Source organism: Bombina bombina, chromosome 3 (genome assembly GCF_027579735.1).
Source record: "Bombina bombina isolate aBomBom1 chromosome 3, aBomBom1.pri, whole genome shotgun sequence".
NCBI classification, from domain to species: domain Eukaryota; kingdom Metazoa; phylum Chordata; class Amphibia; order Anura; family Bombinatoridae; genus Bombina; species Bombina bombina.
The window spans coordinates 961,349,789-961,366,255 of NC_069501.1; the positions used below are offsets into that span (position 1 = coordinate 961,349,789).

Sequence of the window (16,467 nt, forward strand, 5' to 3'; positions counted from 1 at the left end):
TATAGTGCTGTCTTGCCAAGCTGTAGTGTTGTTTAGCCAGGAGGGTGTGCTGTACTGTCATGCAATATAAATACATCAAGGTTTAAATCATAAATGTAATCACAGCTATACAAGGATGATAGACATTTAATAACTAGGTGGTCGATCACTATCTTTTAGATAAACATATCCCAATATTTATTTCTAAAATCCCAATAGACTTTAATAGTTATTTTCTGTATAAAAATCATTAGATACGTTTTTCTAAATTATGATTCTGATGAACCCCCTAAGTAAGTTTAGTAAAAATAGACTGGGCCTTACATTTCAGTAAAACACTGTAGTTTAAACAAGCTGCAATTTAACCTTAATACACTTTTGGAAGTTTTTATACTTATGTCTTGTGTTTTTAAATATTTTACATTGTGTTTTTCAAATTACAATTGAATCTTCTACCCTCATAGTTTAAATTATATTTTTTATCCTGGTATTGATCCCCCCCACCCCGAACTTTCTCTAATCATTTCTCTTCCACAAACTATAACTGCTAAGGTCATGAAGTTATCAATCAATTATGCAGATATTTAGTCAATGGTTGGCTGCACTAAGCCTTTTTGATGGAGCAAAACTAGCTATAGCACAAGAATCTTGTGACAAGATACTTTACTTTCATACATGTTTTAACTATTGTGCTGCATAAATTATTAAAATAAGGCACTTAGTCAACAAATATACCAATGCATAAAGGTTTAGTATATTGAATAGTACATCTTTTGAAGTCTATAATACACCTTTATGTTTTTGTGTAATGTTTATGTATTATTACATTTTAGATTGTATTAGCTTGTCCATTCATCCAGTAGAATTATTAATTATTTGATTTAACCCTTCAAGAATGCTAAATGTGTAAAAAATGTTTGTATTATCTGTACAAAGATGCAAATCTTCAATCCTGATAGCAATATCAATAATAAATATAGTAAACAGGCCACAGCACTGAACTTTGAAGCACACTACTCTATTCACTTTATTGATGCACTTAAAGGGACAGGCTAGTCAAAATTAAACTTCAGATAGGGCATGCACTTTTAAACAACTTTCCAATTTTCTTTTATCAGCAAATTTGCTTTGTTAAAAGCTAAACCAAATTAGGCTGATATGCTAATTTCTAAACTCATGAAGGCTGACTCTTCACTCAGTGTATTTTAACAGTTTTTCACAGCTAGACAGCGCTAGATTATAGCGTGGAGTTGAGTCATCACTGATTGGCTAAAATGCATGTCTGTCAAAAGAATTGAAATAAACCGACTGTCTGCAGTGGTTTAGATACAAAGTAATCACAGAAGTAAAAAGTAAATTAATATAACTGTGTTGGTTATACAAAACTGGGGAATAGGTAATAAAGGGATTATCTATCTTTTTAAACAATAACAATTCTGGATTAGACTGTCCCTTCAAGTAATTAAATCTGCACCATTACATTTTCTTAAGTCTTGTGAAGTGCAGTTAGTGATTATGCTTATTAGGCTAACCAGTGTCAAATGCTATAATTAGATCAAGGTAAGCTACAATACCACCCTTGTTAAAAAAGTAACTAGTTTAGGTGGATTCTTTCACCACCTTGCCATTTTCGGAATCAACCTGGATGTAGCGTAGCAAACGAAGCATTAAGAAAAAAAAACATGCAACCGCACAAAAAATTAACCACTCTGCCATTTTCGGAATCTACCTGGATGCAGAATAGGCAAACGAAGAATTAAGAAAAAAACACTTAACTGACCAAACAAAATAACTAAAAAACATAACCACCCGCACGAAATAATAAAAAACCTAACCGCCCGCACGAAGTATTAACAAACACCTTAACCACCAAACCCACATTGCAAAATAATAAAATAATTAACCCCTAATCCGCAAACTAAACAATGCAAATAACATAGTTAAAATATTAACCCCTAAACCGCCAACCCCCCACATCGCAATAAACCTAAGTATCCTATTAACCCCTAAACCGCCAAACCCCATCACAATAAACCTAATTAACCTATTAACCACTAAACTGCCAACTCCCCACATCGCAATAAACCTAATTAACCTATTAACCCCTAAACCACCAACCCCCCACATCCCAATAAACCTAATTAACCTATTAACCCCTAAACCGCCAAACCCCCACATCACAATAAACCCACAACGCAAATAACTAATTTAATTACAAACCTAACACCCCCTAAATGAACCCAAATTACATAAACTATGTTATAATTAAAATAAAAAATCCTAACATTAATTTAAAAATAAAACCTAACATTAAATTACAAAAACATTTATCTAAAATTAAAAAAAATAAAAGTCTAAAATTACAGAAAAAATAACAAAATTAACAAAAATATTTTTTTTAACCTAATCCCTTTGAAAATAAAAAAGCCCCCCCAAAATAAAAACACCCCCTAATCTAAACTAAACTACTGATAGCCCTTAAAAGGGCCTTTTGTAGGGCATTGCCCTAAGTTAAACAGCTCTTTTAAATTTAAAAAATACTAAGTTCCCCCTAACAGTAAAATCCCCCCACCCACCAAACCCCCCAAAATAAAAAAAAACTAACACAAAAAAAACCGAAACTACCCATTGCACCTAAAGGGATATTTGTATGGGCATTGCACTTAAAAGGGCATTCAGCTATTTTACAAGCCCATTAAATCCCTAATCTTAAAAATAAAAAAAAATAAAAAAAGCCTAAGTCTAACCCCCAAATAGGTACTCACTGTTCCTGAAGTCTGGTGGAAAAGGTCTTCTTCCAGGCAGTGAAGTCTTCTTGGAGGCGGCAATATCTTCTACCAGCGTGGCGACCTCTTCTATCTTCATTCAGGACCAAGCCTGCGCAGAGCGGAGGTGACCGTGGAACAGAAGACCGGCCACCGCGGATCCATTGAGCGTGGAGATCCTCTTCATACGATCATTGCCACACACTGAAGATGGAATGCAAGATACCCGTTTAAATATGGTTTACCTTGCATTCCTTTTGGCTGAAATTTTTAAGTCAGTCAATAGGATGAGAGCTACTGAAATCTTATTGGCTGATATGAACAGTCAATAGGATTTCAGTAGCTCTAATCCTATTGGCTGATTTCAAAATTTCAGCCAATAGGAATGCAAGGTACCCCAAATTTAATGCGCTACGTTCCATTCAATTTTTAGTGTACGACAGAGATCGGATGAAGAGGTGCCTCCACGCCGCAGAGGACGACCGCCGCTGAAAACCGCCGCTCTGGATCCGCGCATCGGGGAAGACCGCTCCGCACCTCCGCTTCGTGTCGCCTTCGCTCCGGATGAAGATAGAAGATGATGGAGCCATCTGGAAGAAGACCTTCAACGCCGGACTTTAAGAACGGTGAGTACCTATTTGGGGCTTAGTCTTAGGCTTTTTTTTATTTTCTGGGGTGGCGTTTTTTTAGATTAGGGTTTTTTGGGCTGTAAAAGAGCTGATGTTAAGGGCAATGCCCATACAAATGCCCCTTTAGGGCATTTGGGGGGGCTTTTTATTTTAATGGTGCTCTTAGATTAGGTGTAATTAGTTTAAATATCTGTAATTTGTTTATTATTTTCTGTAATTAAGTGTTTTTTTTTTGCACTTTTTTTGCACTTTAGCTAATTTAATTAACCCCTTAATGACCGAGGACGTGCAGGGTACGTCCTCTAAAAAAAGGCAGTTAACGCCTGAGGACGTACCCTGCACGTCCTCAGTCTGGAAAGCAGCTGGAAGCGATCCTGCTCGCTTCCAGCTGCTTTCCGGTTATTGCAGTGATGCCTCGACATCGAGGCATCCTGCAATAACACTTTCTGGCCATCCGATGCAGAGAGAGCCACTCTGTGGCCCTCTCTGCACCGGACATCGATGGCCGGTATCGTTGGTGGGTGGGAGCCGACTTGGGAGGCGGGTGGGCGGCCATCGGTGTGATCTGGAAGGTGGAGGGGGGCGGGATCGGGGGCGGAGCCTTCGGGGGCGCGCACGGGCGCGCGCGCGTGCACGGTGGGTGGCGGGCGGGCGCGTGCACGGGGCGGGAGCGGGTGGGAACCGCTACACTACAGAAAAAAAGTAAAGAGTAAGTGTATTAAAAAAATGAAATAAACATTTTAAAAATAAAGCATTTAAGCGATCTGGAAGGGGTGGGGGGTTGGTATTGGGGGGGGGGAAGCTACACTACAGAAAAAGGAAATTTTTTAAATAAAAACACATATTTTCACTAAAATGGGTACTGGCAGACAGCTGCCAGTACCCAAGATGGCGCACATTAAGTCAGAGGGGGAGGGTTAGAGAGCTGTTGGGTGGGGGATCAGTGAGGTTGGGGGCTAAGGGGGATCCTACACAGAAGCATATGTAAATATGCTAAAACAAAATGCACAAAAATGCACACATTTTCCTTTTATTTTAGTACTGGCAGAGTTTCTGCCAGTACTTAAGATGGCGGGGACATTTGTGGGGTAGGGGAGGGAAGAGAGATGTTTGGGAGGGATCAGGGGGTCTGATGTTTCAGGTGGGAGGCTGATCTCTACACTAAAGCTAAAATTAACCCTGCAAGCTCCCTACAAGCTACCTAATTAACCCCTTCACTGCTAGCCATAATACACGTGTGATGCGCAGCGCCATTTAGCAGCATTCTAATTACCAAAAAGCAACGCCAAAGTCATATATGTCTGCTATTTCTGAACAAAGGGGATCCCAGAGAAGCATTTACAACCATTTGTGCCATAATTGCACAAGCTGTTTGTAAATGATTTCAGTGACAAACCTAAAATTGTGAAAAATGTAATGTTTTTTTTAATTTGATCGCATTTGGCGGTGAAATGGTGGCATGAAATATACCAAAATGGGCCTAGATCAATACTTGGGGTTGTCTACTACACTACACTAAAGCTAAAAATACCCCAAAAATCTCCTTACATGCTCCCTAATTAACCCCTTCACTGCTGGGCATAATACACGTGTGGTGCGCAGTGGCATTTAGCGGCCTTCTAATTACCAAAAAGCAATGCCAAAGCCATACATGTCTGCTATTTCTGAACAAAGGGGATCCCAGAGAAGAATTTACAACCATTTATGCCATAATTGCACAAGCAGTTTGTAAATAATTTCAGTGAGAAACTGAAAGTTTGTGAAAAAATTTGTGAAAAAGTGAACAATTTTTTGTATTTGATCGCATTTGGCGGTGAAATGGTGGCATGAAATATACCAAAATGGGCCTAGATCAATACTTTGGGATGTCTTCTAAAAAAAAATATATATATGTCAATGGATATTCAGGGATTCCTGAAAGATATCAGTGTCCCAATGTAACTAGCGCTAATTTTGAAAAAAATATGTTTTGAAAATAGCAAAGTGCTACTTGTATTTATGGCCCTATAAGTTACAAAAAAAGCAAAGAACATGTAAACATTGGGTATTTCTAAACTCAGGACAAAATTTAGAAACTATTTAGCATGGGTGTTTTTTGGTGGTTGTAGATATGTAACAGATTTTGGGGTTCAAAGTTAGAAAAAGTGTGTTTTTTTCCATTTTTCCTCATATTTTATAATTTTTTTTATAGTAAATGATAAGATATGATGAAAATAATGGTATTTTTAGAAAGTCCATTTAATGGCGAGAAAAACGGTATATAATATGTGTGGGTACAGTAAATGAGTAAGAGGAAAATTTCAGCTAAACACAAACACTGCAGAAATGTAAAAATAGCCTTGGTCCCAAACGGACAGAAAATGGAAAAGTGCTCTGGTCACTAAGGGGTTAAATTTAGGTAATTGTATTTAATTTAGTTAATTTATTTAATTATAGTGTAGTGTTAGGTGTTAGTGTAACTTAGGTTAGGTTTTATTTTACAGGTACTTTTGTAGTTATTTTAGCTAGGTAGTTATTAAATAGTTAATAACTACTTAATAACTATCCTACCTAGTTAAAATAAATACAAACTTGCCTGTAAAATAAAAATAAAACCTAAGCTAGATACAATGTAACTATTAGTTATATTGTAGCTATCTTAGGGTTTATATTACAGGTAAGTATTTAGTTTTAAATAAGAATAATTTATTAAATGATAGGAATATTTATTTAGATTTATTTAAATTATATTTAAGTTAGTGGGTGTTAGGTTTAGGGTTAGACTTAGATGTAGGGGTTAATAATTTTAATATAGTGGCGGTGACATTGGGGGCGGCAGATTAGGGGTCAATAAGTGTAGGTAGGTGGCGGCGAGGTAAGGGATGGCAGATTAGGGGTTAATAATATTTAACGAATGTTTGCAAGGCGGGAGTGCGGCAGTTTAGGGGTTAATATGTTTAATATAGTGGCAGTGACGTTGGGGGCGGCAGATTAGGGGTTAATAATTGTAGGTAGGTTGCAGCGACATTGGGGGGCGGCAGATTAGGGGTTAATAAATATAATGTAGGTGTCGACGATATTGGGGGCAGCAGATTAGGGGTTCATAAGTATAATGAAGGTGGGGGCGGTGTCCGGAGCGGCAGATTAGGGGTTAATTATATAATGCAGGGGTCGGCGATGTCAGGGGCGGCAGATTAGGGGTTAATAAGTGTAAGATTAGGGGTGTTTAGACTCGGGGTTCATGTTAGGGTGTTAGGTGTAGACATAAATTTTATTTCCCCATAGTAATCAATGGGGCTGTGTTAAGGAGTTTTAAGCTGCTTTTTGGCAGGTGATAGACTTTTTCTCAGTCGGATCTCCCTGTTGATTCCTATGGGGAAATCGTGCACAAGCACATATGACCAGCTCACCGCTGACTTAAGCAGCGCTGGTACTGGAGTGCAGTAATGAGCAAAATTTTGCTCAACGCTCACTTCTTGTCTTTTAACGACAGGTTTCTGAAAACTCATAATACCAGCACTGCAGGTAAGTGAGCGGTGAGACAAAACTGCTCGTCAGCACCGCACAGCCTCTAACGCAAAACTCGTAATCTGGGCCTTTATTTGCCTGATGTAATCAGTATATAAAAATGTAAGTGATCAAACTATGAACTGCATGTTTCTGACCTGCAGATGGCACTAATTTCCAATAAGTAATGTTTTGGATTAAAAGAAAGGTATAAATGTGAATTTGCAATAGTAGCAGCATGTTTTGTTGTTTAATAATATAAATTTGTTTTACAGCTATAAAGCCAGCAGTTAGTTACACATTTATTTTATAGCTTAATGTGTTTTACTTTCAAATATTTAAGAAAAGGTTTAAAGGTGCTCAGAAATGTCCTCTATAAGCTCCTATCCAAACCAACCCTTCCCTAGGTATATAGACAAGGAGCGCTCAACCTTAGAGCGGTAGAAGTAAAGTAAACAAATGACAGGGAATAATGGATTTTTATTTCACTAGCAGGATTGGTAAACACATTTAAAAAAATATTATTTGTATTAATATTTATTATCTAGTTATTAAAACAAATGTGCATGCTTCCATATTCATTAGAAAAAAATGCCAGAATTGTAGGATAAATGCATACAAGTATAGAAAAATTGTGTTTTGCTTAATGGAAATTTTAAATTTTAACATAATTCTTGATATTGAATTTGCTGGTTTAAAATAACAACCCCCCCCCTCCCAACAATTGCATTGTAATGTGTTGCATGAAATGGTTTAAGGGAATTTGGACCAACTATACTGAACAGAGGCCAAATACTGTATTTTATTAAAATGTGCAGAATTTGGAATCTATAAAGTAGAGTATAAGCTCTTACTCCTCAAAAAAAAAGCCCCCCCCCCCCAAAAAAAAATAGCCTCAACGTAAGAATTGAACATACACACCCTTTCTCTAGGTTATGCACCTTTTTGACTATTTTTGTAGTATTTACATTATATAAAGAATTAACTGTTAGGTGCACCCCAATGGTGACATGAATTCACAAATGAGCTCTACATACTAGTGACATTCTGTTGATATTTATTTATATTATTTATACATAAACCATGCATTAAAAAAGCCATTTATAAAATTTGCTTTTTGATTGGCTAATTTTCTAATTCATAGCTTTAAGGCAAACTTTATTAACTATAAAAAGAAAATACACTTTTTTTGTTAATCATTTCTCTTTTTACCAACAGTATATGCCAGCATTACTGATTTTGCTGCAGTTTGTTTGTCTAGTCTATTTTAGTCTGCTTGGGCGACATCTTGTAAGTTTATAAGCCAAACCACTACGTAGATTACAAAAAAAATAAAATAAAATAAATATCCCAAATATGTTATGATCCTGAACGAGATAGCATACATATAACATATTTTCTGTGCACATGTAAAACATAGCAAACGTTAAACTGCATTTACAAATATAACATTCCACTATTTCCCTCATTCATATCTTGGAAATTAAATAAATAGGTCAACTAACTTTTTCAAAAATCCCATCCTGGCACTTAATTCTATAACCCTGCCACAATACATTCCCTTTCTTACTTTAGGCTAGAACACTGCCTAATTATTTCCCATAGACTAATATTATATTGATCAACAGCAATAAATATCGTTGAAGTGTGCTATTCTTTAGCAAGATGTATCAAACACCTACACATGCACAAAGTCTCAGAATCCCATACAGATGTCAGCAGGATGCAGTTGGCTGATCTATATGATAGATTTTCATTAAACACCTTAAACTCATAACTCTAAAGTATTTAATAAAAGAACACAACTGGAAGGCTATTCTTTAAATCACTTCTGCTATCTTTCATTTGACCATGGCTCTTTGATAGTTTGGCTTGATAAGAAGAAACTTGCAATGCGAAATACTATTTCACTTACCAACAGATATAGTCCACACTGCAGTTATTTTAGCAAGAGCCTTGGTTCTTGAATTGAAGCGACTATGATGGATGGGGTTTCGTATTGCAATATACCGATCCAGGGAAATTGCACAGAGGTGCATGATAGAAGCAGTAGAGAATAATACATCCAAATAAATCCAGACAGGACAAAGTGTTCTATGTAAGGGCCACTCATAATCTATAAAAGAAAGGAAGTTGTAATAGACACTGCACAGTTCTGAAAAAAAATTGATTGCCTTTTCTTTAACATCATATTCCACTGAAATTTAAAATAATATTACAAATCAGGACAATCCAGTAAAATAAATGTTGGCTTCTTTTTTAACATTTCCTAAAGTATCAAATTTTGTAAAGACATTTGTTTTCCATTACATTTTAAAAACACCATTTTGGGTAAATAACCAGTGGGGATTCCTCAATCTCAAGAGTCTATCTGTTCCCTTTGGCCCTTATGGGCTTTGTAAATGTTTTTAAATTATAGATCTTTGCAATTGTATACTTAATCTCACAGTAATGCTCGAGATGTTGGGGCATTATAAATAATTAGTAAAAATGATATTAATAATTAATTAAGGGCTAGATTACAATTGGAGCGCTAAATTATCCCAGGCCCGCAAACAGGCAAAAATTAATTAGCCATTACAAGTGGCTGGTTATTGCTATTGCGAACTCGTGGTAGCGCTTAGCACCCATAAAGTTAACCAGAGATTTTTAATAAAATAACTGCATAAGGCGGTATTTTGGGGCTAAGTTGGCGGGAATGAGGTGTTAGAAAAAGAGGGCACTGAAAAGTGCCTTTACTTTTTGGTCTATGGGATCTGTGTGTTCCCAGTAAATATATATGTATATGCTTTTATATATATATGTGTTAATATGTATATATACACATATTAACACATAAACTGATATATTTGAATTCGCTGCCATCGCTGCTGCGCTACATACCCGCTTCACTGCGCTTAGGTTCTGATGCTGTCTCTGACAGCATCAAAACGAGGCTCTGATTGGAGCCTATGGAAGCACGTTCTCATGAGCACAATGCTTACCAGCAATGTGACTGCGAGCTTGCGTTCACATTGCTGACAATACCAGTGCACATTGTAATATGTTGTGCTTTCCATGGTACATGGATTAATAAGCTTGGCTAAAATTTTAAATTTTACCTTGGACGGGTTATTACAATTTAAGTTGAAAGGAATTTATCTCATGAGGCAGTTTTCCTAGCTTTATTTGATGAAAAAAAGGAGCAGATAAAGTGTCATGATTCTGACATTAGTTCCTCAAAGGGCATAAAACCTCCCCAAAAAAATTCATGATGCAGACAGAGCATGTAGTTTTCAATAACTTTCCAACTTATTTCTAATATTTAATTTATTTTGTTATCTTTGTAACCTTTGTTTAAAAGTATACCTAGGTAGGCTCAGAAGCTGCTGATGGCTGCAAATATATGCCTCTTATAATTGGCTTTTAGCTAACTCCCAGTAGCGCATTGCTGCTCCTTCAAAAAAGGATACCTAGAGAATGAAGCAAATTAGATAACAGATTTAACTTGAAAAGTTGTTTAAAATTGTATTATCTACCTGAATCAGTAAAGAAAATATAAGGTTTCATGCCCCTTTAAGCACAAAAGAAATAAAAGAGCTAAAATGAAAGTTAGGAAGCAGTAGTCGGAAGACAGCTGCTTATTAACCTCTCCGCCAACTAAAAGGTGGCAGATTGAAATCATCCTGATCCGATCGGGAGGCACTGCACAAGCATTTCTGGTGAAATGCTTGTGCACTGATAAATGTGGACAGCGTATGCTATAAAGAATTATGTCCCCTCGACATTTGATAAATCGTGCCCAATGGCCTCTAGTTATCAAGTCGTCAACTGCAAATACGCTGGAATTCCGCAGCGTATTTGTGGCGAGGCTGATTCGCCATAGTTATCAACCCCTACTGCCCGGTAAAAGTAGAATATAGTGACGTAAGCTTCGATCCGCCAGACTCAGTTAGACACAGATCGATTCTTAAGTCACTACAGATGTTCCGAATGCAAGTTCGGCACAATCTGACTACTTTTGGTAGTTATCAAACTACTAGCAGGTACGCTCGCCACTATTCCGGGCCAGCACCTGGAGGCGGCGGATCCCATAGGAGTCAATGGGAGTCTGACCATAGCGAAAGTTCATGTTCGCTGCAGCCCGATATCCCATTGATTCCTATGGGAAACGTCTGCACCTAACACCCTAACATGTACCCCGAGTTTAAACACCCCTAATCTGTCCCCCACTACACTACCGCAACTAAATAAATGTATTACCCCCTAAACCGCCGCACCCGGACCCCGCCGCCACCTACATTATACATATTAACCCCTAATCTGCCACCCCCTATACCGCCGCCACCTACATAAAGTTATTAACCCCTATCCTGCGGATCCCGGACCCCGCCGCAACTAAATACATTTTTTAACCCCTAAACCGCTGCACCCGGAGCCCACCGCTACCTATATTAAAGTTATTAACCCCTATCCTGCCCCCACTACCCCGCCACAATCTACATTAAACTCATTAACCCCTAAACCGCCGCTCCCGGACCCCACCACAACTAAATTAAATGTTTAACCCCTAAACTGCCGCTCCCGGACCCCGCCGCCACCTATATTAAACTTATTAACCCCTAAACCTAAGTCTAACACTAACACTAACACCCCCCTAACTTTAATATTATATTAATAAATCTAAATCAAACTTACTCGTATTAAAGGGACATAATACTCATATGCTAAATTACTTGAAACTGATACAGTATAACTGTAAAAAGCTGAAAGGAAAATATCACCTGAGCATCTCTATGTAAAAAAGGAAGATATTTTACCTCACAATCTCCTCAGCTCAGCAGAGTAAGTTCTGTGTAAAAAGTTATACTCAGCTGCTCCCAGCTGCAGGTAAAAATAAAAAAAAATATGAAGAAATGAACAGCAGCCAATCAGCATCAGCAGTGCTGAGGTCATGAACTCTTACTGTAATCTCATGAGATTTGACTTAACTCTCATGAGATTTCATAGTAAGCTTCCTTTACCTGATTGGTGAAATAATATGAGAGTTCACGAGGCTCATCCTACTACACACTACACTATCATTAAATAAATTAAATAAATTACCTACAATTACCTAAAATTAAATAAAATAAAATAAAATAAAATAAACTATAGTACAAAACCCCCCACTAAATTACAGAAAATAAAAAAGAATTACAAGAAGTTCAAACTAATTACACCTAATCTAAGCCCCCTAATAAAATAATAAAGCCCCCCAAAATAAAAAAATGCCCTACCCTATTTTAAATTACCAAGTAACCAGCTCTTTTACCAGCCTTTAAAAGGGCTTTTTGCAGGGCATTGCCCCAAAGTAATAAGCTCTTTTACCTGAAAAATAAAATACAACCTCCCCCCATTAAAACCCACCACCCACATACCCCTACTCTAACCCACCCAATCCCCCCTTAAAAAAACCTAACACTAACCCCCTGAAAATCTCCCTACCTTGAGCCGTCTTCACCCAGCCGAGCCGAATTCTTCATCCAATCCGGGCGATGTGGTCCTCCATCCGGTAGAAGTCTTCATCCAAGTGGCAAAGAAGAGGTCCTCCATCCGGGCGATGTCTTCCTCCAAGCGGCATCTTCTATCTTCTTTCTTCTGGCTCCATCTTCAGACCGCCGACGCGGAACATCCACCTTCCCCGACGGACTAACGACGAATGACAGTTCCTTTAAGGGATGTCATCCAAGATGGCGTCCCCTTGAATTCTGATTGGCTGATAGGATTCTATCAGCCAATCGGAATTAAGGTAGGAAAAATCAGATTGGCTGATCCAATCAGCCAATCGGATTGAGCTTGCAATCTATTGGCTTATCTATTGAGCCAATAGAATGGAAGCTCAATCCGATTGGCTGATCGGATTGAACTTCAATCTGATTGGCTGATTGAATCAGCCAATCAGTTTTTTCCTACCTTAATTCTGATTGGCTGATAGAATCCAATCGGAATTTGAGGGACGCCATCTTGGATGACGTCCCTTAAAGGAACTGTCATTCATTGTTAGTCTATCGGGGAAGGTGGATGTTCCGCGTCGGCGGTCTGAAGATGGAGCCAGAAGAAAGAAGATAGAAGATGCCGCTTGGAGGAAGACATCGCCCGGATGGAGGACCTCTTCTTTGCCGCTTGGATGAAGACTTCTACCGGATGGAGGACCACATCGCCCGGATTGGATGAAGAATTCGGCTCGGCTGGGTGAAGACGGCTCAAGGTAGGGAGATCTTCAGGGGGTTAGTGTTAGGTTTTTTTAAGGGGGGATTGGGTGGGTTAGAATAGGGATATGTGGGTGGTGGGTTTTAATGTTGAGGGGGAGGTTGTATTTTATTTTTCAGGTAAAAGAGCTGATTACTTTGGGGCAATGCCCCGCAAAAAGCCCTTTTAAGGGCTGGTAAAAGAGCTGGTTACTTGGTAATTTAGAAGAGGGTAGGGCATTTTTTTATTTTGGGGGGCTTTATTATTTTATTAGGGGGCTTATATTAGGTGTAATTAGTTTAAACTTCTTGTAATTCTTTTTTATTTTCTGTAATTTAGTGTGTTTTTTTGTACTATAGTTTATTTTATTTTATTTAATTTTAGGTAATTGTAGGTAATTTATTTAATTTATTTAATGATAGTGTAGTGTTAGGTTTAATTGTAACTTAGGTTAGGATTTATTTTACAGGTAATTTTGTAATTATTTAAACTAGGTAGCTATTAAATAGTTATTAACTATTTAATAGCTATTGTATCTAGTTAAAATAAATACAAAGTTGCCTGTAAAATAAAAATAAATCCTAAAATAGCTACAATATAATTATTAGTTATATTGTAGCTATCTTAGGGTTTATTTTATAGGTAAGTATTTAGTTTTAAATAGGAATAATTTAGTTAATACGAGTAAGTTTAAATTTAGATTTATTAATATAATATTAAAGTTAGGGGGTGTTAGTGTTAGTGTTAGACTTAGATTTAGGGGTTAATAAGTTTAATATAGGTGGCGGCGGGGTCCGGGAGCGGTGGTTTAGGGGTTAAACATTTAATTTAGTTGTGGCGGGGCCCGGGAGCGGCGGTTTAGGGGTTAATGAGTTTAATGTAGATTGCGGCAGTGTAGTGGGGGGCAGGATAGGGGTTAATAAGTTTAATATAGGTGGCGTGGGCTCCGGGTGCGGCGGTTTAGGGGTTAAACAATTTATTTAGTTGCGGCGGGGTCCGGGATCCGCAGGATAGGGGTTAATAAGTTGAATATAGGTGGCGGCGGTGTAGTGGGGGGCAGGATAGGGGTTAATAGGTATAATGTAGGTGGCGGCGGTTTAGGGTTTAATATATTTATTATAGTTGCGGCGGGGGCCAGGAGCGGCGGCTTAGGGGGTAATAACTTTATTTAGGTGCGGGGGGCTCCGGGAGCAGCGGTTTAGGGGGTAAAACAGTGTAGTTTAGTGTGGGTGCTTAGTGACAGGCTATCAAAAAAGCTGCGAAGAAGCCGATGAGCAGCGAGATCAATGACTATCAGTTAACAACAGTCCGCTGCTCATCACTCCGTACTTGGTGCGCGGCTTCTTGACAGCTTTTTTGATAACTTTGGCGAACGTATTCAGGTCCACGGCAGCGATGGTAGGCGAGCTTAGACGAGCGTATTGGGCCGGCGAATGCAGGAAAGTAGACGGCTTCATAACTAGAGGCCAATGTCTTCAATACAAGATTTTAATAACTTTTTATACCAGTATCAGTTTCCAATTTGGAAGTTAAGTTGATCAGCTACAGTAGCTTGCTTTTACTATAGAGTGTACTGCACTATATTATAAAACTTTAAGGGGGATATTTATCAAAGGTCTGGCGTACCTGATACGACAGTGTGGATCAGGTGCGCCAGACCTCGCTAAATGCGGAGAGCAATATGCTCTCCATATTCAGCATTGCACCAGCAGCTCTTGTGAGCTGCTAGTGCAACACCGTCCCCTGCAGATTCGCGTCCAATTGGCCGCCAGCAGGAGGTGTCAATCAACCCGATCGTACTCGATCGGGTTGAATTGCAGCGATGTCTGTCCGCCTGCTCAGAGCAGGCGGTCAGGTTATGGAGCAGCGGTCTTTAGAAACACAGGCCCTCAAGCACCAGCTTGATTAATTGGCCCCTAAATATTGCTTTATTCTCCAGTTAACTAACACATTACAATTGAACTGGTGCTTTAGTATAACTGCCTAATTTAAAATTGAATTTTATTTAAAAATAACCTGCAGAAAAATTTTCACAAAAAAAATCTCATCGCAGAAAGTGAAAAAAAGTTCTGCCTCTGGGTAGATAGATATGTATGTATGTGTATATATATATATATATATATATATATATATTTGTATACAGAGTATGTACCCGCTCATTGAGGATGTATAGTTAGTAGTTATGGAACACCTGATTACCTAAATACCAGGTGTTCCAGTGCACGGAACCCAAAGAAATATAATATGGATTATACAAGAAAAGCAATTAGTTGGGTTAATCCAGCACAGAGTAATAATGGGCTTAAAAGTATAATAATTGTATTATGTTAAAAATCACAAGGCACCCCAAAGTGAGTCCAGAAAAGCGATAGTGTTTATTAATCCTTATATAACACAAAAAATCCTTAAATCACCTTTATAAATTAAAAATCAAAGAGCAAGCATAAATCTATGAACTAAATTATAGTAAATAAAAAATGTGAGCAATCCATGTATTTGGATTAGTTAACGGCCATGTATAGATAAATATATTGGTATTTAATAAACCACATTAATAGTGTGATGCGGAAGAAGTCTTTTCTGCACACTTTCCACAAATAGAGTCGCTGCAGGTATGCAAACGCACATTTGGACAAGCCAGCTTCATTTTGGAAGAAGGTGCTGTGGACTGATGAAACAAAGATTGAGTTATTTGGTCATAACAAGAGGCGTTATGCATAGCAGTAAAAAAACACAGCATTCAAAGACAAACACTTGCTAGCCACAGTAAAATTTGGTGGATGTTCCATCATGCCATGGGACTGTGTGGCCAGTGCCGGTACTGGAAATCGGGTCACATGGATTCCACTCAATATCAGCAGATACTTGAGAATAATGTTGAGGAATCATTCACAAAGTTCGAGTTACGCCGGAGCTGGATATTTCAACAAGACAACGACCCAAAACACTGCTCAAAATATACTCTGGCATTTATGCAGCGGAACAAGTACAATGTTCTGGAATGGCAATCCCAGTCCCCAGACCTGAATATCATTGAAAATCTGTGGGGTGATTTGAAGCAGACTGCCCATGCTCGGCAACTATCAAAACTAACTGAACTAGAGATGTTTTGCAAGGAGGAATGGTCCAAAGTACCTTCGTCCAGAATCCAGACACTCATTACAGGCTATAGGAAGCGTCTAGAGGCTGTTATTTCTGCTAAAGGAGGCTCTACTAAATATTATTGCGATAATTCTGTTGGGGTGCCCAAATTTATGCACCTGTCTAATTTTGTTTTGATGCATATTGCACATTTTCTGTTAATCCAATAAACCTCATTTCACTACTGAAATATTACTGTGTCCTTCAGTTATTTGATAGATCAAAATGAAATTGTTGATCCAAACACCAAATTATTT

General features: G+C 38.1%; 1 protein-coding gene across 1 annotated transcript in view; it reads right to left on the bottom strand.

Moving 5' to 3' along the window:
- Positions 1 to 16,467, bottom strand: part of HTR2A (5-hydroxytryptamine receptor 2A) — a 158,952-nt gene that overhangs the window by 130,342 nt on the left and 12,143 nt on the right. Inside the window, exon 2 of the mRNA XM_053704946.1 lies at positions 8,775 to 8,975. Within this exon, the coding sequence (XP_053560921.1) occupies positions 8,775 to 8,975 (201 nt within the window). The remainder of the gene's footprint in view (positions 1 to 8,774; positions 8,976 to 16,467) is intronic.